This window comes from Erinaceus europaeus, chromosome 11 (genome assembly GCF_950295315.1).
Source record: "Erinaceus europaeus chromosome 11, mEriEur2.1, whole genome shotgun sequence".
NCBI lineage: Eukaryota > Metazoa > Chordata > Mammalia > Eulipotyphla > Erinaceidae > Erinaceus > Erinaceus europaeus.
Window position 1 is genome coordinate 105,443,642 of NC_080172.1, and position 24,973 is coordinate 105,468,614.

General features: G+C 40.4%; 2 protein-coding genes across 3 annotated transcripts in view; one reads left to right on the plus strand and one right to left on the minus strand.

Annotated features, from left to right (window-relative positions):
- LOC103115007 (uricase) overlaps nucleotides 1–24,973 on the minus strand; it is a 113,103-nt gene that overhangs the window by 43,666 nt on the left and 44,464 nt on the right. The window contains exon 1 of one of the 2 annotated variants that reach the window (XM_016188876.2): nucleotides 1,365–1,459. The exons of the other annotated variant lie outside the window; for it this stretch is intronic. Within the exon in view, the coding sequence (XP_016044362.2) occupies nucleotides 1,365–1,394 (30 nt within the window). The 5' untranslated portion in view covers nucleotides 1,395–1,459. Of the gene's footprint in view, nucleotides 1–1,364; nucleotides 1,460–24,973 lie in introns of those variants that run through there. 2 annotated transcript variants of the gene reach the window in all.
- Nucleotides 1,676–24,544, plus strand: DNASE2B (deoxyribonuclease 2 beta). Its single transcript, XM_016188881.2, has 6 exons — nucleotides 1,676–2,263; nucleotides 7,120–7,297; nucleotides 13,593–13,674; nucleotides 16,389–16,550; nucleotides 21,493–21,690; nucleotides 24,160–24,544. Exons 1-6 carry the CDS (start codon nucleotides 2,151–2,153, stop codon nucleotides 24,498–24,500), a joined length of 1,074 nt encoding a protein of 357 aa, XP_016044367.1. The 5' UTR covers nucleotides 1,676–2,150; the 3' UTR covers nucleotides 24,501–24,544.

Sequence of the window (24,973 nt, forward strand, 5' to 3'; positions counted from 1 at the left end):
GGTGGGGACTGGGGGCTTGAACCCTGGTCCTTGTGCACTGTGATATGTGCGCTCAATCAGGTGGCCACCACCTGGCTCCCATGAAGGTATTTTATATCTTTAGACATAATCATGTAAACGAGACAGGATAGTTTCATAATATTTTACTATTTGTGCTTCAAAAGGACTAATGTCATTTTAAAAAGTTATGCTCACTTTTAGCCACCAAGTTGCAGATGCCACCATGATGCCATCCTGACTGACCTCCCTGGACAGATGACCTCACCAGTATGTCCCGGAACCACACCTCTCCAGAGCCCTACACAACTAGGGAAAGACAGAAATAGGCTGGGGAAATGGATTGACCTGCCAAGGTCCATGGTCAGCAGAGAAGCAATTACAAAAGCCAGACCTTCCACTTTCTGCACCCCTCCAAAAATTTTTTTGCTCCATACTCCCAGAGGGATAAAGAATAGGGAATCCCCAATGGAGGGGATGGGGCACAGAACTCTGATGTCGGGGACTGTATGGAAATATTCCCCTGTTATCTTACGATCTTGTTGATCATTATTAAATCACTAAAAAAAGTTATGCTCAGTTTGCACTTCTTTCATTCACATAATAAACTGTGCTTCTTTCCAGAACATCACTGAGCTGCTTTTAGTGATAATCTGAAGTTACTCTATTCTACAGGTTAATTTTGAAATCCTCTAGCCCCTTAAAGTCTAGTGTAATGTTTAAACCCAAGTGATTGCACAATGAAAGTTGTTATCTGACCTTCAGCACCATCAGGTCAACAACCATGAAGATTTGAAAGCAAATCCTAACACTGAGAATCCCAGACAACTCCAGATCAGCCACAGAAATAATTCCATTTGCAAGGTGCCCAATGAGTCTGAAGCCCCAAATGACTTTAATGTGGATCCAAGATCAGAAGGCTATATCAGGGGGCTGGGCAGTAACGCACTGGGTTAAGCGCACAGAGTGCAAAGCGCAAGGACCCGCACAAGGATCCTGGTTGAGTCCCAGCTCCCCACCTGCAGGAGCAGTGAAGCAGGTCTGCAGGTGTCTTATTCTCTCCCTCTCTATCTTCCCCTCCTCTCTCAATTTCTCTCTGTCCTATGCAATAAAAAAATGAAAAAAAAATAAAAGGCCCCCAGAAGTAGTGGATTTGTAGTGCTGGCACCAACCCCAACAACTGGAGGCAAAAAATAAAAATAAATAAAAAAGATATATCATAATCAAAATAGTCTTCCAGTTATACAATAAACTGCTACTTATTATTATAGCATCTTTGATAATAGATTCAAAGGTATCATGCTCATACATTCTTTTCATATGCTCATTAATCCCTTCCCTTCTCCAAAAAAAGAGAACAACCTCACCTTTTTATAGTCATTTTGGTAGTAGGACATTTTTCTCTTGACCTTCAACTCCAATTCAGTTTTAAGAATGAGAAAGAATAGTTTGGGCAAAATAGATGTTTGTAACATTTTTATTTGACCTGAAGGGTGAACAGTCAACATGTTTATTTACTTGATTGCATAACAACCAATAGGACACCAAGGTCTCTTTAAAGTAAAACGCTCTGGTGACTGGTTAAAACCAGGAGGTGGAGAGGACATGTAAACATCTTTAGTAAAACTTAATGGAATTTGGTCTTATTTTGAAGTATCCTTTAGTAGCTATTTCCTTAAGACAGAAACTTTTACAAAAGATAGATTCTAAGGTTTTGTTAGTTCTGTTTAATGTGTGAATCCCAAACCTTTGCTCTCATTCTGACACTCATCACAGATAAAACATAAATATATTAATTCACCATTGTCTAGTCAAAATGGAGTTCTGCTCACTAAACTTCCTACTACATACTGTTCAATTAAGTGTTAACTATATATCCCCCTCCCTTTTTTTTTGTTTCCTTCAGAGCTTTTTGATGATTTTGCAAACTAGTCAACAATTCAGCACAAAGGCATCCAGAGTCACGCTGGCGTGTCGTGACAGAATCACACAATTACATGAGGCTCATCCCATTGTGAAAATGCCCGAACAGCAGAGGTAAATAGACTTCAACTGTCAGAGCCAGCACAGCCCGAGAGACTTGAAACTGGGACTCCACATTTTATGGGGAGAAGTTTCCTGCTGGGACATGGAGTAAAGGCAACAGGCAGAAAATGTCAGCAAGATTTCTAAGAGCAACCCTTGCTTTGCTTGCTCTGAACTGTTTCGGGACCCCGGTGGCAACAGCAATATCGTGCAGAAATGAAGAAGGTGAAGCTGTGGATTGGTAGGTAAATGAAATGTAAATGTTGCTACATGCTAAGAGAAAGTCAGAGTACCACTGGCAAACTGGCTAGCTGTGAAATTCCTAAGGAGACTTCTATCCCAATGCTCCCCTTTAGGGGAAAAAAAAAAAAAAAAAAAAGGAAGTTTAAGTGTATAAATGGATCAAATGCCCAAAATGAGAATAGGTTTCTGCATGTGGAAAGTTAACCATGTGGCAGGACTGATCACACTCTCATAGGCCTGATGTATTGCTCTCAGCAAGCCAGGCTGGTAGCCACAAACCTGGGGGTAAAGCCAAATTCTTTCAATTGGCATTTTCCTTTAATTGTCTGAAGATTCTCCTCAAAGGGTTCTCCAAGCATCTCTTTGATCAGACATGAAGCAAGCAACTTGGTTAACCTTCCTTACTAGGCAGCCCAGGCTGCTGTTGGAGTGCGTGGTAGGTCACTGGCCTCTTGCATAGTGGCAAAGAAACTAAACACAGTGCTATATTCAAGCCTTGGATTCTCCTAAAGCTTTGATCATATTTTTTCACTCTTTAATTATGGTGTTTGGGTTTGCCGCTGTGGTTGATGTCAAGCTTTGTGCAAACTGCAGGTTAAAGAACACAGATACAGTCATTCAGTCTTTCAGTGATGACTGAATTCATACCAGACTCTGTGCTAGATTATAAAATATAAATATGAACAAAACATCCTACCCTCTAGGAACTCATGGTTACACGGTAAGAGTAATAGACCACTGGAAAGCACAGAGCTCAAGCATTTCTCTGGGGGAATAGTTTATTATTTTTTTTCTTTATTGGGGATTGTGTTTTACAGTCGACAGTAAATACAATAGTTTGTACACGCATAACATTTCCCAGTTTTCCACTTAATGATACAACCCCCACTAGGTCCTCTGCCATCGTGTCCCAAGACCTGAACCGCTCCCCGCAACCTACCCCCAGAGTCTTTTACTTTAGTGCAATACACCAACTTCGTTCCAAGTTCTGCTTAGTGTTTTGTCTTCTGACCTTGTTTTTCAACAGTTTTATTTTTAAGTTTTACTTATTTATTAGGTAGAGACAGAGAGAAAACGAGAGAGAAGAGGGAGACAGAGAAGCACCAGTAGACCTGCTTCACCACTTGTGAAGCTTCCCCCCTGCAGCTGGGGACCAGGGGGTTGAAGCTGGCTCCTTGAGCATGGTAACATGTGCACTCAGCCAGGTGTGCCACCACCCAGCCGCTGAGGAAAAACTTAGTTTTAAGCTAAGTTTTGTGAATAATTGTAAGAAAACAAAGAGGATAGAAGGGAATCTCAGGCTAATTAAAGAATAATGAAGAATGTGGTCCGGGAGGTGGTGCAGCAGATAAAGTGCTTGACTCTCAAGGGTGAGGTCCTGAGTTCAAGCCCTGGCAGCACCTGTACCAGAGTGATGTCTGGTTCTTTCTCTCCTCCTATCTTTCTCATCAATAAATAAATAAAATCTTAAAAAAATAATGAAGAAATCCAAGGGCAAGGATTAGTGATGAGAGTTGGAAAGCAATGTGGTATTGTTGATGCTTTGGAAGAATATTAAGGAATGACAAGAGGTGAATTAAAAGAGCTAGGTGAGAGTCAGGGTATAAAGATCTGCATGGGCTGAGCGAGAGAGTCTAGACTTGACCTTGAAAGGGAGGTCCTAACGCACTTCGAGTTGACCTGCATCTAGCAAGCCCACTGGCAATACTATGAAGCCTGGTTGTACATGGATCAGTCTAAAGTTACAGGGACCAGCAAGACTTCCAAAGCATTACAGATGAGAAAAAGCATGGAGCAAGTTAAAGAAGTGGTAGTGGAAACAGAGAGAAGGAAAAATCTGGGAAGACTTGGTAATGAGTGGATGGGCTAAAGGTCATAAGAAACAGGAAGAAGTAGTTGGTGTATTGCACCAAAGTAAAAGACTCGGGTGGGTCAGGCGAATGGAAATGGAGGACATTTCCAGTATGGGTCCTGGAAATGGATGACAGAGGACCTAGTGGGGGTTGTATTGTTATGTGGAAAACTGAGAAATGTTATGCATGGACAAACTATTGTATTCACCCTTGAACGTAAAACATTAATTCCCCAATAAAAGGGGGGAAAAAAGGAACGGGAAGAAGTTTAAAAAAAAAAAAAAAACTTTGGAGTTACTAACCTCTGTGACTATGTAACTGGATCCCTAACAGCAGCAGCTAAGCAGAACTGGAACAAAATTTTAAACTTGGTTTCAAATTATGGAATTGGAGGTCCCTGAAACATGTTTGTATTTAAATTTACCTGACCTGAACACAGAGGTATGGAATAGATAATGGTTCAGGAATCTTCCACAAATAATTGACCATGTTCATTCAAGCAAAATAATCAAAAATGCTAGTTGAATTGGTTGTCCAAGACAAGTTGGGACTCTACACACCATGGACTAAAGAGGGGGCACCAAATTATGATCAATATGTAAACTTTATTTGTAAAGATTTATTTATTTATTAATCAATGAGTGCCAAAGCATTATTCTGAAACATTCAATGTCAGGGATCAAACTCTGGACCTCACACTTGACAGTCCAACATTTGATGCAATGCACTACAGCTCAGGCCACAAAATCTTTACTATTGCCTCTTTCAAATGAACATGTGACTTATCAGTATCTGTCAGAGAACATGTTGAACTAAGCAAACACGGTGACACTGTCTGAAGCTTCTACAACTTACTACAAGAGTTGAAAGGCAGAGGCACAGGAAATCAGTCCCAAGGAGTAGTATTCCATATTCTCTAACACATTCAAAAACCTTGTCTTGACAGGAGGGAGTTTATGTACATAGTAGCATATGACTGAAGAAAGCCAGAACGGAAGCTTTTGTGAATATTGTGAGACACTGCTATATGGTAACAGTGAATGTACATTGTTTGACTGACTGATAATATTTGCAAGGTCATCCATGCTATTAGAGAGGATTTTGCTAAACTAGGACAATTTTGCCCAGGGAGAAATTTGACAATGTCTGCAGATAAGACTGAATCCTGATGACTTGAGGATACACTAGGTCCTTGAATAGCACTTCATTACAATGTCAACAAGGGAAAAAAAAAAAGTCAGCGATCCTCCCAGCTGGGACCACTGTTGAGTATGGAGTTTGCACACTTGGCTGAGTAGGTTTTCTTCAAGTATTTCTACTTTCCTCCCACCTCCCAGAGAAGCACACAGTAAACTGACAAGTTGAATCGTCTCAGAATGAGTTAAGTGTGATTGTATGGGGTGGGGGTGGGGTGATGTGCCTTTTATAGGAATCATGTCCAGGGTTAGCGCCTGCTTCGTGCTCCAGGCATCAGGGAGGCTCCTGCCACCTGTGACCCTAGACTGCAATAAGAAGGTTGGAAAATGGATGTGTGTATGTATGCAAATTACTATTTAATATCAGAAGTGCTTTGGATCTTTATTTAGAGATTTTATGATGTTGTATGGCCAGAAGCATTATATAGAAACCTAATTATTATTTATGCCAATTAGCCTGTGGCAAAACTGATTCCATTACATATCATTTCACTTAAAACCTATAATAATGCTAAGTGAGGATTTATTTTACCACTGCCTTTTAATAGAGGACCAAATTCATATACTATAAAGGATAATCTGGGGGCCAAGTGGTGGCACACCTGGTTAAATGCTCACATTACAATGCCCAAGGACCTGTGTTCAAGTCCCTGGTTCCCACCTGCAAGAAGAAAGCTTCACAAGTGGTGAAGCAGTGCTGCATGTCTCTCTCTCTCTCTCTCTTCCTCTCTATTTCTTCCTCCCCTCTCAATTACTTTCTGTCTCTCTCCAATACTAAATACATAAAAATATATTTAAAAGAATAAAAACCCTCCAGATAATCTCCACAACATTCTCCTCCCACCAAAAAAAAAAAAAAAAAAAAAAGCTAACAGAAAACATTCAAACACCCTGAATTAGGCGTACTAAGAATGCCTGAACACTCTACGGGCTGAAACACCTAATCTGCCTGTGAGAAGCCCAAATGAGATATACAGACAGGATATGACAATAAAGGAAGTCAAGGTAAGTTGATTTAGGAAAGCTAGGTAAAATTGATTTAGCTGCTCTTGGCTAAATCAATTCTCAATTCTGAATTCTTAATGCAGAGCATCCTGATAAAGAGAGCTGGAAAATGTGACGTAAGCCAGTTTCCAGGCAGCCTGCACCAGCCCTGAAACCCAAACCCAAATCTCACACTCATGCTCCCAGTTGCACCGAGATGAGCATGCCAAGCACTTAAAACTGAAGAGAAAAATACGTTCAGGATATCTCCAGTGCAGGCCTGGACCTTAGCCTTTTCTCACCCTGTGGCTGGGCCCCCTGTGGCTGGGTGACATCACACTCAGTAGAATGCACACATTATCATGGCTAAAGACATGGGTTTAAGCCCCTACCTCCCCTTCTATAGAGAAGCAGTTTCACAGGTGGTTGGAGCAGTGTTGCAGGTATCTCTCATTCTCTCTGTTTCTCATTTGCTATCAAAAAAAAAAGTGCAAGGGGGAAGGAAATGGAGAGAGAGGAGAGAGAGATAAAGAGAGAGAGAGAGAGGCTGCAGCTACTCTCACTGCATATGGATTTCGACTACAAAGGTCTCACCCTAGACAGCTAATGGCTTAGGCATATGTACCATCAAGTGCAGTTCAATTTGCAATTTCTTCTCTAGAAAACAACAAAAACAGTTGAAATAGGGCCATTAGAATAAACCCCTTTCCGCATAGTAAGAGGCCATACGTAAATGACATAGTTAAGTGTCTTAACACCGTAACTGACACCAAGGATACAGTCAGCAAATGTTAGTAACTCATAATTATTTTCTTTATCAGGTTTACCTTTTACAAGTTACCCAAAAGGCAAGACAAAGAAAAAAGAGATATTGGCTTAGAGTACCTTTATCTAGATTCTACGACCAGAAGATGGAAGAGGAGTAAGCAATTAATGAACTCCACCCAGAGTGTTTTGGGAAAGACATTAGAGCAGTTGTATGAAGCATATGCCTCCAAGGTATGTTAGTCAATCATGTATTTGACTCATTTGAACTACATAAAACAGAACCCCATGCTTTACAAAGAGTTTTCTCATCCAATGTTTGACTCACCCAACCATCAATCCTAGAATCTTGAAGAAAACTAGCTTAGAATTAGCACAAGACAACTATCTGAATTAATCTGACCAAGACCTTAGGGGTTATGCCACTAGACCCTATAGCAATGCCAAAATGGTCACTAAGCTCAGTACAGTATCCAGTGGTATTAATTGAACAAGGAGTGAACTTAATCATACACTCTTGTCTTCTGGCTGCCCAATTCTACCAGTTCTCTCAGAATTTGCCTTTTATTTTTTTTCCTCTCCAGACAGAAAGATCTAGACTAGGGCTGGGTGGTGGTGCACCTGGTTGAGCGCACATAACAGTGTGCAATAAACCAGGTTCAAACCCCAGTCCCCACCTGCAGGGGGAAGCTTCAACAGCAGTGAAGCAGGGCTACAGGTGTCTCTCTGTCTCTCCCTCTCTATTACCCCTTTCCCTCTCAATTTCTGGCTGTCTCTATCCAATAAATAAATAAAGATAATACCAAAAGATTTTTTTAAAAGGTCTAGACAGAGCCTCCTTCAATATAGTGGGGTCTAGCCTCCAACAGTACTTGTTATTTTATCCTTCCGTGTAAGCAGGGAAAAAATGACGTTTTCTGTCACAAAGCAACATATTCTGTGGTGCATATGTGTGGCTTATGCCATGGTGATGAGTGGCGGGGACCCTATAGAAGTCCTACTCAGTTTTCTTTAAATCATTTCTAAATAGTAGATTGAAAGCTATGGCTTTTTTGTTTGTTTTTGCCTCCGGCATGATCACTGGGGCTTCTTACCAGCACTATGAGCCCACCACTCCCGGAAGCCATTTTTCCCCTTTTCTCTCTATTTTATTATTGGATAGAATAGAGAGTAATTGAGAGATGGGATACATAAAAAGGGGAGAGAGAAAGATAGACACCTGCAGACCTACTTCACCACTCATAAAGGTGGGGAGCTAGGGCTCGAACCCAGATCCTTGTGCATGGTAATGTGTATGCTCAACTAGGTGCACAACCACCTGGCCCCTGAAATCTATAACTGGTCCAAGTCCCTAGAACAAATTTACCTAATTGGAGATTAAACTTGCTGTGTGGAATTTACCAGCCACAGAAGCATAACTGGTTATGCCTGCTGGCTGTTTCAATGTGCACAATTACCCAGTGTTCCAAGTACCATTTGCTTTTCAATGACAGTATGTTATTTTCCAAGTAGGGGTAGCAGGTGAAATCAAATACCAGACGTCTAATTACACTCACCTATGCATTTTCTATTAATCACTTACAGAAAAATAAATATATAAAATGATCCAACACTTAGAATGTGCTACGCCTTTACATGTATCAACTAATTAAATTCCCACAAGGACACTGTTAGGCACATGTCTCTCTGGATATTTACTCAAAATACACAGGAAATTGCTATCCCGTGTGTTAAACCAGACTTCTGAGAGAGTATCAAAGTAAAAAATTATTTGCAGCCTGTTTGACTGACTACCTGTGATGTACACTGTTCTAGGTGTTTAAAGGAATTGTTTGATCTCAATAACAATTGTATTTTGGGTAAATAGGTTATTTTGTAAAATCAAAACTACCAGCGGCTGCTTGTTTTCCATGTTGTTTCTGACAACAGAAACAGAAAACATCAGTAACAAAATAAGCTCTGATATTATTTCCCCACAGAAAATGGGGTGGATGAAGTAGAGAAACATTATAGAAATCTATGCATCTAATTTGAGCACAGATGGTTAAGTTTGTCAGAATACAATAGTGATGTTTGGGAATGCATAAGTGGCCCAAGGGGCTGAGAAAAGGAAAGAGTAAGATGCTCTGTAAAATAAAAAAAAAAAAAAGAGAGAGAGAGAGAGAAGACTGGAGCTAGGAATTAAAAGGTGTAAGAAGAGATCTAAGAGGTTGGGGAAGGGAAGGGTGGCATAGAGATGCAAAACCATTAAAAAAAATAAGTGTTTTTTTGGGAGTCAGGAAGTAGAGCACCGGGTTAAGCGCACGTGGTGCAAAGCACAAGGACCAGCATAAGGATCCCGGTTCAAGCTCCTGGCTCCCCACCTGCAGGGAAGTCACTTCACAGGCAGTGAAGCAGGTCTGCAGGTGTCTATCTTTCTCTCCCCCTCTCTGTCTTCCCCTCCTCTCTCCATTTCTCTCTGTCTATCCAACAATGACGACATCAATAACAACAGCAATAATAACTACAACAGCAATTAAAAAAAAAAAAAGAGCAACAAAAGGGACAATAAATAAATAAATAAATATAAAAATAATAATAATAAGTTTTTTTGTTGTTGTTGTCACTAGGGCTTTAGGTCAGCTTTTTTTTTTTTTTTCAGATACAGAGATAGAAGCAAAAGAAAGGGATATGCACCACAATATCCAAGATACCTCCTTTGTGGTGGGAGCAGGGCTCAAACCTGGGACCAGACAAAGCAAGTTCACTATCCAAGTGAGCTATTTTGTTGTTAGTTTCTCCTTCTCCTTCTTCCCCTTCCCCTTCAGCTTCCTCTTCTTCCTCTTCCTAGTCCTCTTCTTCGTCCTCCTCTTGATCCTCCTCCTCCACTTCCTTCTTTACGATAGCACTGCTGAACTCTGGCTTAAAGTAGCCCTGGAGACTGAACCTAAAACTTCTGGTGCCTCAGGAGTGAACACACCTATCGTGCTCTCTTGCTCTCTGGTGCTATCTTCCCAGCCCCATTCAACATTTCAGACCTTCAGTAAATCTTGCTCTTGTGTGATGCATCACAGAAAGAAAATAATACCAAGAGGTGCTTAACATGTCTGATTAGCAAAAAAGAAGAAGAGTAACAGTCATGGATAGTATTTAGGTGAAATTGGATGTTCTTTAGAAACTGGGCTATATTCCACAAGTAGCCATGAGAACAAAACTCTTTCTCACTTCTTGACCTGGAATTGAGGGGGGTTTTTTGTTTGTTTTTTTGTTTTTGTTTTTTCTTACCAGAGCATTAATCAGCTCTGGTTTATGGTGGTGCTGGGGAATGAATTTGGGACCTAGAAGCCTTAGGCATGAAAATATTATATATCTATAAAATATATATATATATACTTTTTATTTATTTATTGGATAGAGACAGCCAGGAATTGAAAGGGAAGGGAGTCATGGAGAGAGACAGAGAGACATCTGCAAAGCTTTCTCCCTACATGTGGGGACCTGGGGTTCAAACCTGGGTCCTTGCAGATTGTAACATGTGCATTCAATCAGATGCACCACTACCTGGCCCCTGAATGTCTTTTTTATATGTTTATTTAAATGGACCAGGTGGTGGCACACCTGGTAGAGGTACATGTTATAAAGCCCAAGGATGCAGGTTCAAGCCCCTGGTCCCCACCTTCAGGTGGGAAGCTTCATGAGGAGTGAAGTAGTGCTGCAGGTGTCTCTTTCTCTCTTCCTATCTCTCCCTCGTCTCTCAGTTTCTCTCTATATCCAAAAAATGAACAAATTGAATATTTCATATTTATTTTATTTGATAGCACAAGGAGAAGTTGAGGGGACAGAGAAAAAGGAGAGAGAGGAAGAAACAATTGTGGCACTGCTTCACCACCCCTGAGGCTCTTCCTGAAGATGAGGACTGGGGGCTTGAGCCCAGGCCCTTGTATATGGCAATGTATGTGCTCAACCTGATGTGACACGTAGGCATGAAAGCCATTTGCCTAACCATGATGCTATCTCTCCAGATCTGGAGTTAAACAGAAAACAGACTACAAAATCAGGCCAACTGGTTCCAAATCTTAATTGTCAAGGTAACCTGGTCATTATCCAGGTTATATTTGGCATTGCCAAATATATCCTGGGTCATTATCCAGGTTATATTTGGCATTGTTTCTCCTCTTTTGCCTTTGTAAATAACAACCTTCTAGGTGTTGGGTAGTGGCACATTGAATGCATGTATTACAATGCACAATGACCCAGGTTCAAGCTCCAGTCCTCACCTGCAGGGGGAAATCTTCACAAACGGTGAAGCAGTGTGGCAGATTCCTCTCTTTTTCTCTTCCTCTTTATCTCCCCTCCCCTCTCAATTTTTCTCTGACCTATTAAAATAAATGAATAAATAAATAAAAGAACCATCCAAACACCTTCATAGTAACACTTCTCAAATTACATTGCAATCGTTTGCCCTTGACCAAAGAGATTCCCTGCTAGAGCGAGGACAGAGAGCCCTCTTGTTTGATATCCATTAGTCAAAATAACACCCAATGTATGGGTTATAGGAACAAAAACTACCCAGAAGCAAGTGCTTAGAGTGCTCTGTTCTCGAGTCTATGATCTCTTCTCCTTATTAGAAGACTCCCTTCACTATTTTTACAAGCCATTTAGCTTTAGTCACTGGTTATACCCTTATTTAGAATTCTAAACCAGGCAGGGGGTAGATATCATACTGGTTATGCAAAGAGACTCTCATGCCTGTGGCTCCAAGGTCCCAGGTTCAATCCCCCCCTTTTGTTGCCCGTGTTTTATTGTTGTTCTTATTGTCATTATTGGGGTCGTTGTGGGATATCGTTGTGGGATAGGACAGAGAGTAATCGAAAGAGGAGAGGAAGACAGAGAGGGGGAGAGAAAGATAGATACCTGCAGACCTGCTTTACCACTTGTGAAGTGACCTCCGCCCCTGCAGGTGGGGTGCTGGGGACTCCAACCGGGATCCTTACCCTGGTCCTTGCGCTTCATGCCACGTGCGCTTAATCTGCTGCACTACCGCCCAACTCCTTTTTTTTTTTTAAATGAAGGGTCCTTTCCCACTTTCAATTATGTCTGAGATTTAAAAATAAAAAATGAAGTGGAATCGTACAGAACAAATATGAGCAAGTTTCCCAAAATAAGGGGAAAAAAGATACTATCAAAACAATAGCTTCATTTTGACCAACTATTTGGAGAGTTTACTCATATGTTGCCTTAGCAGAGGGAATCCAATATCACACATTCAATCTCATCACTTTTCTTAGGTTACAAAACATCATATTAGAAAGCTAAACACACTGGGAAATAGATGGAAGAAAAATACTTCCCTCTAAGTGTGGTTGGGGTCAGAGAATTAAGGAATCCTGATAAACCACAAATCCATGACCAAGGGGTAAAGCACAAAGTTGGCAAAAGACACCAGACCCTGGCAGTCAGTTATGCAGGTTTTTTTTTTTAACTTTTTAAAAATTTTATTTATTTATTTTTTATTTTATTTATTTATTCCCTTTTGTTGCCCTTGTTATTTTATTGTTGTAGTTATTATTGATGTCGTTGTTGTTGGATAGGACAGAGAGAAATGGAGAGAGGAGGGGAAGACAGAGATGGGGAGAGAAAGACAGACACCTGCAGACCTGCTTCACCGCCTGTGAAGGGACCTGCCTGCAGGTGGGGAGCCCGGAGCTCGAACTGGGATCCTGACGCCGGTCCTTGAGCTTAGCGCCACCTGCGCTTAACCGCTGCGCTACAGCCCGACTCCCGGTTATGCGGTTTCTATAAGATTAACAGGGGGGAAGAAACACAGTCTTTGGTTATTCCTCCTTCACTTCCTGAACAAATGCTGAAATACTCCATTATTATATGCTGGTTGCCAAAGAAGCTTCTAAAACAACTGAGAAATAAAAAATATCCTCACACATGAGTAGACTCCTGTCACACAGGACACGACCGTGAGATCATAAAAAATGAACTTTCTGGGAGTCGGGCAGTAGCGCAGCGGGTTAAGCGCATGTGGCTCAAAGTGCAAGGACCTGTGTAAGGATCCCAGTTAGAGCCTTGGCTCCCCACCTGCAGGAGGTCGCCTCGCAAGCGGTGAAGCAGGTCTGCAGGTGTCTGTCTTCTCCTCCTCTCTCCGTTTCTCTCTGTCTTATCCAACAACAACGACAAAAAAAAAAAAAAAAAAAAAAAAAAAACAAGGGCAACAAAAGGGAATAAATAAAAATAAATAAATAATAGACTTTCTGGTCCTTTTCTGATAAGCCACAGAATTCATATTGATAGAAAAGGCATACTTGGGGAATGGATTACCTGACTGTATTCATGAAAAAGTTCTGTATTGCAGGCTGGCTAGCTGGTAGAAATAATTTGTGAGCAATTGTGAGTGGAAAATGTTTGCCCTTAGGAAAAAAAAATAGCCTCTAGGAGCAGTGGATTCGTGGTGCAGGCACCAAACCCCAGCAATAACCCTGGAGGCAAAAAAAAAAAAAAAAACCAACGTGGTCACTTATTTAAAAATATGTTCCTGCAGGGTAACAACACTGCCTATGTGATTTATAATGATGGAGTCCCTGGAGCTGTGAACTACAGCAGAAAATACGGACATACCAAAGGTATGACAAAGGCTCTTAGTTCCTCTTTCCATTCTGGAAATCAACATTTTCTTAAACATTCCACTGAGAATATTTTAACATTTCGTGCTAAAAAGTTATCTTTTCTTCTTAGTGATTTAAGTAATCAAAATTCATGACAGATTTTCCACCGGCTAAAATCACTTCATTTGGCTCAGCAATCTTCTTTCATGGTGCCTTTTATTTTTAAACATTTTAAAGTACAAGTTTTATGGCAAATATATGCACTTACTACAAATGACAGCCAATATTTGCAAGTGTGTGTGTATCTGAAAAAAATATTTGTGGAAAAGTTTATTCAGATAATTTTCATGTTAGAGTGATTTTTATTATACTTTTTAATATATTGCCATTATACAATATGATAATTTTTATTATTTTAATTTTTGTTGTTTCCTATATACTGCAGCAGAGTCCTGGGCTCTGGCTCTATCATAAAATAAATAAATAAACTATTAAAACTATTTTTAGAACACATGATAAATAACTGTCCATAATAACACATATCTTTTCTCTCTCTCTCTCTTTTTAGATTTTTTATTATCTTTGTTGATTTACTAGAGACAGCCAGATATTGATGGAAAGAGAGAGGGAGACTGAAAGGGAAAGAGGTAGAGAGACACCTGCAGACATGCTTTACCATTCACGAAGCTCTCCCCCCTGCAGGTGGGAACTGGGGGCTTGAACCTGGGTCCTCACGTATTGCAACATGTGCGCTCAGCCAGGTGCATCACCTCCTAGCCCCTCAACAAGTTTCTTTAGGAGGTTCTAAACTAACAGTGACTTTGGGGACAGACAAGTTATGTCAGCAATCAAAGAGAACTGAACTAAGCAAGAGTCTAGAGAAGTGGTGAATATATGTATATATATTCTGTATAATAAAGTGGTTTACAGGGGCAGTTTCTACTCAACTTGCCTTATGTGGGTGCAGTTTTTCAAGCTATATTGAAAATCTACCCGGATTTTAAATATTGGCAGTGCATTCAAAGTTTTTATTTATTTTTTTAAGCATTAGACAAACTTAGTAACATGCATCTGCAAGCTAGATTTGGTCTATGACTGTTGTAATGCTTGTCAAGTGTCATGAGCTCTGAAAGCTTTTTGACTTAGCTCAGTTGCCCTCCTAATGATCTTATATTTACAGGGAAGCTGACCATTTTTATAATATACAACATGCTCAAATCTTTGCTTCAAACAACTTACCATGGCCACTCTCTTCCAAACTGATTAGCTGTTGTCATAGGTTTAAAAAAAAAAAAAAAAAAAAGACTGCAAGGAGAGGCTATCCCCAGGAACTCTCCTCAGGGAAGTTTTGTTTGCTAATATGTGCCCTGAAATTCTGTAAAATTCCTAACCGTAAGGTGAAGGTTTCAGACAATAGCACGCTTACCTGGGCAGAAGAGACCTGAAGGTCACCTAGTTCTATTAGGCAACTGGACTTTGAACACTTCCCACTCACCCACAAGGATTCACCCTGTATCTGCTGAGAGAGCAGTCTTGTGCTTTCTTAAGATGCACTCTTTCCCCACCACGTATCCTGAAGCCCTTCCTCCCGGGACACCCTGCTCCACTAGGGAAAGAGAGAGAAAGGCTGGGTATGGATTGACCTGTCAACACCCATGTTCCGTGGGGAATCAATTACAGAAGCCAGACCTTCCACTTTCTGCATCCCACAATGATCCTGGGTCCAGACTTCCAGAGGGATAAAGAATAGGAAAGCTTTCAAGGGAGGGGATTGGATATGGAGTTCTGGTGGTAGAAATTGTATAGAAATGTGCCCTTCTTATCCTATGGTCTTGTCAATATTTCCATTTTTCCATTTTATAAATAATTTTAAAAAAAGATGTATTCTTTGAAAGGGAAATAGCTGACAGCCGTTTGATTTCACTTAACAATTAGGCAAATAAGCATAAGTTTTATGCTTGCAAAGTCACAGGCAAACTGGAAAGCCTAATTAGCATACCACAACTCTACTGAATATATTTATAAATACAGAAATAGCCATAGATGACTATTAGACAAAGTTCTTTTTTTTTAATCACGTTACATGATGATGAAAATCTTTGTTTTCTCGCTTTCTGGCTTTCATATTCTTTTACTTGAGATTTTCACTTAATACCATTCACTTTGATATTTTAGCTGGTTTCCTTTTTTTTTTATCTTTGTGCCTCTTCTTTTTTTGGGGGGTGGGTGGGCTCATGGAAATGGATAACTCTTACAAATAATTGAGTACTTGTTCTTTCCAACGATTTATGGCAAGTGCATGTCTTTATTTGACATTTTTTTTCTGTTTCTCAGTCAGCTTTTGAGAATAACTTAGCTGTTTAGCAATAAAGATATTATCTGAAACTTGCCAGATGACTATATAGTTTAACAAGGTCAAATTCCAATTAAGCAAATTTACATTCAGCCAAAACAAAATTTTTCCATGTGGTTTCTATATGAAATTTCTTTTAACTCTTCACAGGGTGACAGCCCTGGTTCCCCTTTTTGTGAAGCTTGGTACCAGGAGTGGAATAATATGATATATAACTAAGTTGATTGTGAAATCTTTAGAGAGCATAATCCATGAAAATGTCAGCCTTAAAAAAAAATGACAACATTATCCTGAAGTATAAGCTTGCATATTACAGCCTTACATTTTTGAAAGAAGCTTTGTTTTTCTAACTTATCTGCATTAACTGTGTCTTTGGTAGGCCTACTGCTATGGAACAGAGTCCAGGGGTTCTGGCTGATTCATTCTATTCCCAGGTTTCCTCCAACTCCTGAAGAAGGCTATGGTTATCCACCCACGGGGACAAGAAATGGGCAAACTGGCATTTGTGTGACTTTTAAATACAACCAATATGAAGCTATAGGTAAGCAATTAGAGTCTTAAAAAAAATTAGCAGTATTGAGGAAGGGATCTGGAAATGTATTAGTAAATTTCTTATTTCACTGGTTTCTCTGGAAGTCCTCTCAGACAGACTTTTTGGCCTCTGAGCATTCTGACCTCCATCTCCTGCCTTAATTTCTCTCTGTCCTATCAAATGAAAGAAAGAAAACATTCTTTTGTGTAGTAGTAGGCTAGGCTCAAACCTGGAGTACACTTATGACAAAACAAATGCCATTCTAGGCAAGCTGTCTGATGAACCCCTACATCAGTGTTAATATCAATTCTACGAGCTATAAATCTGGACATGGGATAGATTCTTCACTGACTAACCTATAAAATGAGGATAGTGGGGGTCAACCAGTGGCACACCTGGTTGAGCACAAACACTAACATGTATAAAGATCCAGGTTCAAATCTTTAGTCCCTGATTGCAGGGGAGAAATTTTACAAGTGATGAAGCACTGCTGCGGGTGTCTTTCTCTCTCTCCTCTACCTCCTCTTCCCCTCTGAATTGATCTCTGTTTTATCAAGTAAAAAATAAAATAAAATAAAGTCAGGGCAGTGATTAAAAATCACTAATGGGTGGGGCCAAGATGACGACTTGCAAGCAGCAGCTGGCATGAGCTCCAACAAGCAGCAGCGTGTGACCTGGGATTCTCTGGAAAGGGTAGGATACTGGGCTGTCAGCAGGAGGGTGAATAAGGGGTCCTCAGGGTGACACCAAGGAGGAGTCCTATAACTCACTCTTGAGTTGGAAAACAGAGGCCAGGGGGACAAAGAAAGAAAAATAGTTTATTTCTGAGCTCACCCCTCCTCCCCACCCCAGAACAAGCCCCCAGGGGCTGGACAGCCTCTCCTAGCAGGCTGCCTGCTGAGCTGTTTTCTTTACCAAGATTCCTGGCTCACCAGGGGTGTCATTCCAAGCCTTTTCCTTTTTGTTATCCTTCTTTCTTTTTTTAAGTGGCTGGAGCTTTATTTGAGTGACAAAATACCTGACCAATCAGAGCCTCACCCCTGGGAAAGACAACCTGGAGGTGTTTTTTTTTTTTTTTTTTTTTTTTTTGGATACTTCCTACAATTGGCTGTCTTTGCTCAGGTTGCCTTCAGCCAATATGGAGTGGTCCAAGCTGAAGACTGACTGTTAGGGTTTATTTTTTGCTCCATTTTAATTTAATATTACTATTAGTATATCTGCGTGTCCCTTTTTCCCCCTCCTTCTTCAGGTTGACCAAAATTAACTGTTGTTTTTTCCATTGCTAGGTGACTGGGTGTCCTATGCATTGTAAGAGGAACTTGTTTCTCTCTAACTCTTCCCTCTACTCTCCTTTTTCCTTCCTCTTAGCTAATTCAAAAAAAACAAACAACTTTTTCCTTTCACTGCTCTTTTTTTTTCTTGTTCTTTTCTTCTTTTCTTCCTTCCTCCTTCTTTTGCTTTCTGAATTCACTGATACTCATTTGTGAACTATTTGGGGGAAGAAATCTGACCCAGAGTGGACTCTCTCTGTGAGACCCCTCACAGAATGGGAGATCTTTACATGCCATACATCAGACAAGAGGCTAATAACCAAAATATACAAAGAGCTCAGCAAACTTAGCACCAAAAAAGCAAATGACCCCATCCAAAAATGGGCAGAGGATATGAACAGAATATTCACTACAGAAGAGATCCAAAAGGCTAACAAACACATGAAAAACTGCTCCAGGTCACTGATTGTCAGAGAAGTGGAAATAAAGACAACATTGAGATACCACCTCTCACCCCTGTGAGAATGGCATACATCAAAAAGGACAGCAGCAATAAATGCTGGAGAGGCTATGGGAACAGAGTAATCCTTCTTCACTGCTGGTGGGAATATAAATTGGTCCAGCCTCTATGGAGAGCAGTTTGGAGAAATCTCACAAAGCTAGACATAGACCTTCCATATGACCCAGTAATTCCTCTCCTGGGGATATACCCCAAGGACTCCATAACACCCAACCAAAAAGAGGTGTGTACTCCTATGTTCATAGCAGCATAATTCATAATAGCTAAAACCTGGAAGCAACCCAGGTGCCCAACAACAGATGAGTGGCTGAGAAAGCTGTGGTATATATACACAATGTAATATTACACAGTTATTAAGAACAATGAGCCCACCTTCTCTGACCCATCTTGGATGGAGCTAGAAAGAATTATGTTAAGTGAGCTAAGTCAGAAAGATAAAGATGAGTATGGGATGATCCCACTCATAAACAGAAGTTGAGAAAGAAGAACAGAAAGGAAAACTAAAAGCAGAATTTGACTAAATTTGAAGTAGGGCATCAAAGTAAAAACCCTGGGTTGAGGGTGAGGGTGGATATTCGGCTTCATGGGATGGGGGGGAGGGGATATGGGATGGGACATAGTCTTTTGTGGTGGAAATGGTGTTTATGTACATTCCTATTAATTTGTAGTAATATAAATCACTAATTAATACAAGAGGAGAAAATTGATTGAAGGTCTCAAAATTTCTAAAGCACAGACTGAATCTTTTTAATACATAGGCTGAGTCTTTGATATGTTGACTCTCTTAAAAGCTTAGACCAGGGTGAACAGAAGCAACCAGTGGCACAGCTATATACAAATAATGTCAAAGGACATAAATTATAGTGATGTTGTATATGATACAGTAAATCCTAATGAAGGGGTATTTCAAAGTTAACCCAGTTGCCAAACAATGTGATTATAGCAATAAATATCTACTGTCTTCTTAAACACTAAGACAACGGGAACCTCCCACTTCCTCTATAGAGCCTATATTTCCCCAGTCCTGGAACTTCTAGGGTGGGGCTTACTTTCCTGCATGCTTCTCTCAATTCATACCAAATGATATTGCATCTGCCAGTCCCAACCTAATCAATGCAAGGAGGACCACCTCAGCATGCTTCACTTCAGACTGTATCCAGAGAAGTCAGACATGGAATGTCAACCCTTTACCCTCATTACTCGGGTGAGACCTTTCCTTTCATAGTGTTCTCTAATTCCATTCTAGGAGGTTCACTTCCCAACAAATTCTGAAAACCTAGATATAGATCAGGTCCCGTAAGATAGAGCATATGTTCACATGTATCCATAAATTAGGGCAAAATATATACCTGAAAGTAAAAGTACACAACAGTCTGTAGTGAGTCAGTATAAAGTTCATAATGAAATAATACCTACTTAGACTTAGATACCCTCCTCACCTACTTTCTGTTACAGTTCTCTCACTCACTCCAAAGCTAACTTCATCAAAACAAAAACTGCAAAAGCTGAGTAAGGGCAAGAGACTGGCATACTTTAACCATGACTCTTTAGTCACTAACAGCCCACCCCATCAGCTTGGGCCCTAATCAGGGAGTCCTGAGATTCCCAAACAGACATGATGGGCCTAGACCCTCTCTCCATTGTTACCGGTCATTTCTATCAGGAACAACACAATAGACCCCTTTGTGGTCCACCATAGGACCTTGCCCTCAACATGGATCAATAATGGTAGAGAATGTCCCATTCTTCAAAGGGAGAATGAACAACATATTCTATGCTACACCTGAGGAAGATGGGTCCTGATATTGGGGCAGCTTGGAATGTTCCTACTGATGACCACAGAATATGTGCTCAGATCTACAGGGATACAGAGGTCACATAGACTCCTAAGCTGAATATGGACCCCAGATCATATCAAATCGATGGGTCTTACAGTCAACAATATTTATATACCTTTCCCATATTAGGGAGCTACTGTCTTCCCTGATCCAGCTTTCTGGTCCTTATTCCAGCCATGACATCAACTCCTCAAGCAATAACTTGGATCTACCTGCATATCAGATTTTAGGCTCAGGGGAAAAAAGAAACAGAAAAAAAAAAACTAGTATAGCCACAGGCCCTTTGTAATATATCTAAAACATGCCTACTAGCTATCTACAAAATGGAGGAACCCTCAACTCTTCATCTGCACTATTCCAGCCCTTAGGTCCATGATTGGTCAACAACTTGGTTGACTTTGTATGTTAACTCTCTTTTCAACCACCAGGTTCCAGATGCTAACATGATGCCAATCAGACTTCCCTGGACAGACAACCCCACCAATGTGTCCTGGAGCTCTGCTTTCCCAGAGCCCTTCCCCACTAGGGAAAGAGAGAGGCAGACTGGGAGTATGGATCGACCAGTCAACGCCCATGTTCAGCGGGGAAGCAATTACAGAAGCCAGACCTTCAACCTTCTGCATCCCACAATGACCTTGCATCCATACTCCCTGAAGGTTAAAGAATAAGAAAGCTATCAGGGGAGGGGATGGGATACAGAGTTCTGGTGTGGGAATTGTGTAAAGTTGTACCTCTCTTATCCTATGGTTTATTCAATGTTTTCTTTTTATAAATAAAAAAATTTTTAAATCACTAATGATAAAATAATGACCTCTTCCTAATAGTAAAATAAATTACTATGAGGATTAAAATAATAAATCTATATAAAAGTCATAGAACAGAGCCTAGACAATAGGAAGTCCTCAATAAATGTCAGTTATTTAAAAAAAAACAAAACCTACTTTCCTACTTTAGAAAGTACTAGCTTAATAGGGACTGGGTGGTGGTGCCCCTGGTGGAGCACACATGTTACAGTGCACAAGTACCCAGGTTCAAGCCCTTGGTCCCCACCTGTAGGGGGAAAGCTTCAAGATTGATGAAGCAGGGATGCAGGTGTCTCTCTGCCTCTCTCCCTATATATATAACCCCATTCCCTTTCAATTTCTGCCTGTGTCTATCCAATAAGTAAATAAAGATAAAAGAAAAACTTTAAAAAGTACTAGCTTAAAGAAAAGAATACTGTTCTTTTTGTTTATTATATTTTTTCATTCACAAGACCTATAACATTAAGAAGCATTTACTATTGTGACTTAATTTTCAACCTTTATTATTTCTTGATCCAGATTCTCAGCTCCTGATCTGCAACCCAAATATTTACAGCTGTTTCATCCCGACCACCTTTAATCGGGAGCTCATTTATATTCGTCAGCTGTGCACTGGGTCCACCTCACGGGAGATCCCTGGCCAGCACCTCACCACACTTCAGTCAGCTCAAGGACAAAAATTCCTTCATTTTGCCAAGTCTGATTCTTATCTTGAAGGTAAGAGAGACTGCTGAGAAACAGTATGCTACGTGGGACTGCTCTTAGACTCACTTTGGCTTCTTGCTGGGGCAGGGCTGGGCTCCTGCATATTTAGTTGAGGGAAGAGAAGTTAAGGGAAAAGGGGAAAAAATGAGGAAGAAAATAGAGAAATGAAGTCAAGGATTATTTCAAGTATCTTTCTATTTCAGATGAATAGCAAGTTTCCTTATCCAAATCCCCAAAAATATCTTAGGATCATCCAGCCAGGGACCAATAAAACTTCACTCTGTAGCCCCTCTTGGGCATGAGACTACTGCTATGTCTCTCTCTTCTTCCATCCGCTAAGCAGTTATTCTAAGTCTTCCCTAGTCTCAAATCCTTTCTACTGCTTTACCTTCTATACTATTTCACTTTCTCCTTCACGGAGAGAACAGATGTCCGAGGAGAAAACACTGCAATAATAGTATATGCCTCTCCCAAGAACTCCTGTTTCCTTTTTATTTGTTTTCTCCCTTCAGGAACAGGAGTTGTGTGTGTCCTTTGCCCTGAAACCTACTCTAGTTTCAGAGTACTTTGATTCATCTGTTCATCTGTCCTCTCTCTTCTAGTTCCACTCTCTCACTCTATATACCTTCTTCAGGGACTCTTCTTGCTCAGTGTTCTTTCACTACAGTTTTGTTCTGCCTACAGACACTCTCCTATCATCCTCGATCACCAAAGTCTTAGGTGACCTGGTTTCTGTCCTTGCTTCTTTCATTCCATCCTTTGTTTTTGTTTTTTTTTTTCCTCCTCCAGGGTTATTTCTGGGGCTTGGTACCTGTACTATGTATCCACTGCTCCTGGAAGCAATTTTTTCTATTTTGTTCTTGTTGTTGTTATTATAGCTGTTGTTGTTGGATAGGACAGAGAGAAATCAAAAGAGGAGTGGAAGAAAGAGAGGGGGAGAGCAAGATAGACACCTACAGACCTGCTTCACAGTTTGTCAAACAATCCAACCTGCAAGTGGTGAGCCAGGGGCTCGAACCCAGATCCTTGAGTTTGTCCTGTGCACTTAATTCGGTGTGCTACCACCCAGCCTCTGTCCTTTGTTCTCTGACTATAACTTACTGAATGTCTACCACTTGCCAAGCCCTATGTTAGATCCCGAAGTGAATGGGACTGAAGTAGCCTCTACGTTATTTGGTACTGTTAACGTCCTTTCCTTCCCTGACTTGAAGGGAATGTATAGTCTGCTGGTCTTTCAGTCTCTTCTTCCAAATATTCCTTCTCTGCCTGCTCCTTAGGTGACTGGGTTGAAATGTGGTCCTCTGCTCTCCCTTGCTTCATTCTATGTGCTCACACTAGATAACTCTAATAAGCCCTTGTGTCATTCCTAGGTTTAGCTAATATTTTATCTGTTTCTACTATAATGCACCTTTCCCTGTTCAGCCTGCATGATATTTCTGGTTCTTCTTCTTCTAGCGTTTGCCCTTCTTCCGTAGCCAGTCAACAGCGTCAGGTTGAGCCTGATGTAAAGTTTCGAGACCTCCTTTGAATCTGGAGAGGTGGCAGTCGTTAACTATGTGGGTCATAGTCTGTCTGTAGCTGCAGGGGCAGTTTCTGGTCATAAATCAGATTTTCCATGAACACTTCTTACAAAGTTCTCGTTGTCAGGGCCGGGAGTTGGTGCACTTGGTTGAGCACATATATTACAATGCACAAGGATCTTGTTTTGAGTCCCCTGCAGGGGAAAAGTTTTGCAAGTGGTGAGTCAGTGCTGCAGGTGTCTCTCTGTCTCCCTTCTCCTTTATCTCACCCCTCAATTTCTGTCTCCATCCAATAAATAAAGATAATTTTTTAAAGAAAAATTTAAATTTCCATTGGTTAAAAAAATCCAAATATTTTGGGATGACTTAGAAAAGTCTTTGCAGTCTGGTCCCTAATAATTTCTTTTTTTATTTTCTTTTGTTGCCCTAGTTGTTTTTTTTTATTGTTGTAGTTATTATTGTTGTTATTGATGTCATCATTGTTGGATAGGACAGAGAGAAATGGAGAGAGGAGGGGAAGACAGAGAGAAGGGGAGAAAGATAGACACCCACAGACCTGCTTCACCACCTGTGAAGTGACTCCCCTGTAGGTGGGGAGCCAGGGGCTCGAACCAGGATCCTTAATGCCGGTCCTTGCACTACCGCCCGACTTCCCTCTAATAATTTCTGTATCCTGGTTTCCTCCACAGGTCTTGTCAGTTCTTTTGCTCCCCTGTTTGTATGTAACAGAAAATACTTTCAGAAATTCATGAGAATGATGATAATAACTTTTACTTACACATCACTTTAACATTCACAAAACACTCTCTCTTCCACTATTTCATTTATGTTGTTATTGAAATGTGCTCATGACTTCCACATATCAGGGAGGTGAATGATGATTTCCCTTTCTGGGGATATTTTCAGGAACTGAACTAAGTATCAAGACTAACCCCACTATCTTTGTCTTTATAATCTCTAGACATCTTTGCAGCCTGGATGGCTCAGCGGTTGAAAACACACTTGCTAACAGAAACCTGGCAGCGAAAGAGACAAGAGCTTCCTTCAAACTGCTCTCTTCCATACCATGTCTACAATGTCAAAGCCATTAAGCTGTCCGGACGGTCTTACTTCAGTTCTTACCAGGATCATGCCAAATGGTGTGTTTCCCGAAAGGGCACCAAAAATCACTGGACGTGCATCGGTGACCTAAATCGCAGCCCCCACCAAGCCTTCAGAAGTGGAGGATTCATTTGTACACAGAATCAACATATTTACCAGGCATTTCAAGGATTAGTTTTATATTATGAAAACTGTGACTAAACTTGGGCAAAGGATGAATATACCATCCTCCTGTGCATTGATAATGGGCTTTCTTCCATTAGATCCATTCTTTATGTATTAAGAGTTAGTGAATTTACTTACAATTCACATATCATCACATAGAACATTTTCTTCCCATTTTTCAACTTTATCTTCATGTTTGTGACTATTTATCTATTTTCATGTTTATTCCATAAACATAAGGTATTATATATAATTACAATTTTAATGGAAGGAATGAAAAGAAACCCTTATATTTCAAATTAATCAGCACTCAGTTGTTCATGGTTTAACTATTTACTAAGACTTCCTTCACTCTCCTTCCTACTCTTTTTTTGAAGAAAAAAATATATCTCTGTACTTTATACTATTTATTTTCCTCTTAAAATTCTTCCCCACTGACTTGTCTTTCTGTTTAATTTTTTTAATATTTTTATTTTGGTTTTATTATCTTTATTGATTGAATAAAGACA

Coding starts and splice junctions, on each gene's coding strand:
- DNASE2B (XM_016188881.2), top strand. CDS start 2,151: ATGTCAGCAAGATTTCTAAGAGCAACCCTTGCTTTGCTTGCTCTGAAC. Junction 2,264..7,119: donor GAAGGTGAAGCTGTGGATTG/GTAGGTAAATGA, acceptor TTTCTTTATCAG/GTTTACCTTTTACAAGTTAC. Junction 7,298..13,592: donor ATGAAGCATATGCCTCCAAG/GTATGTTAGTCA, acceptor ATGTTCCTGCAG/GGTAACAACACTGCCTATGT.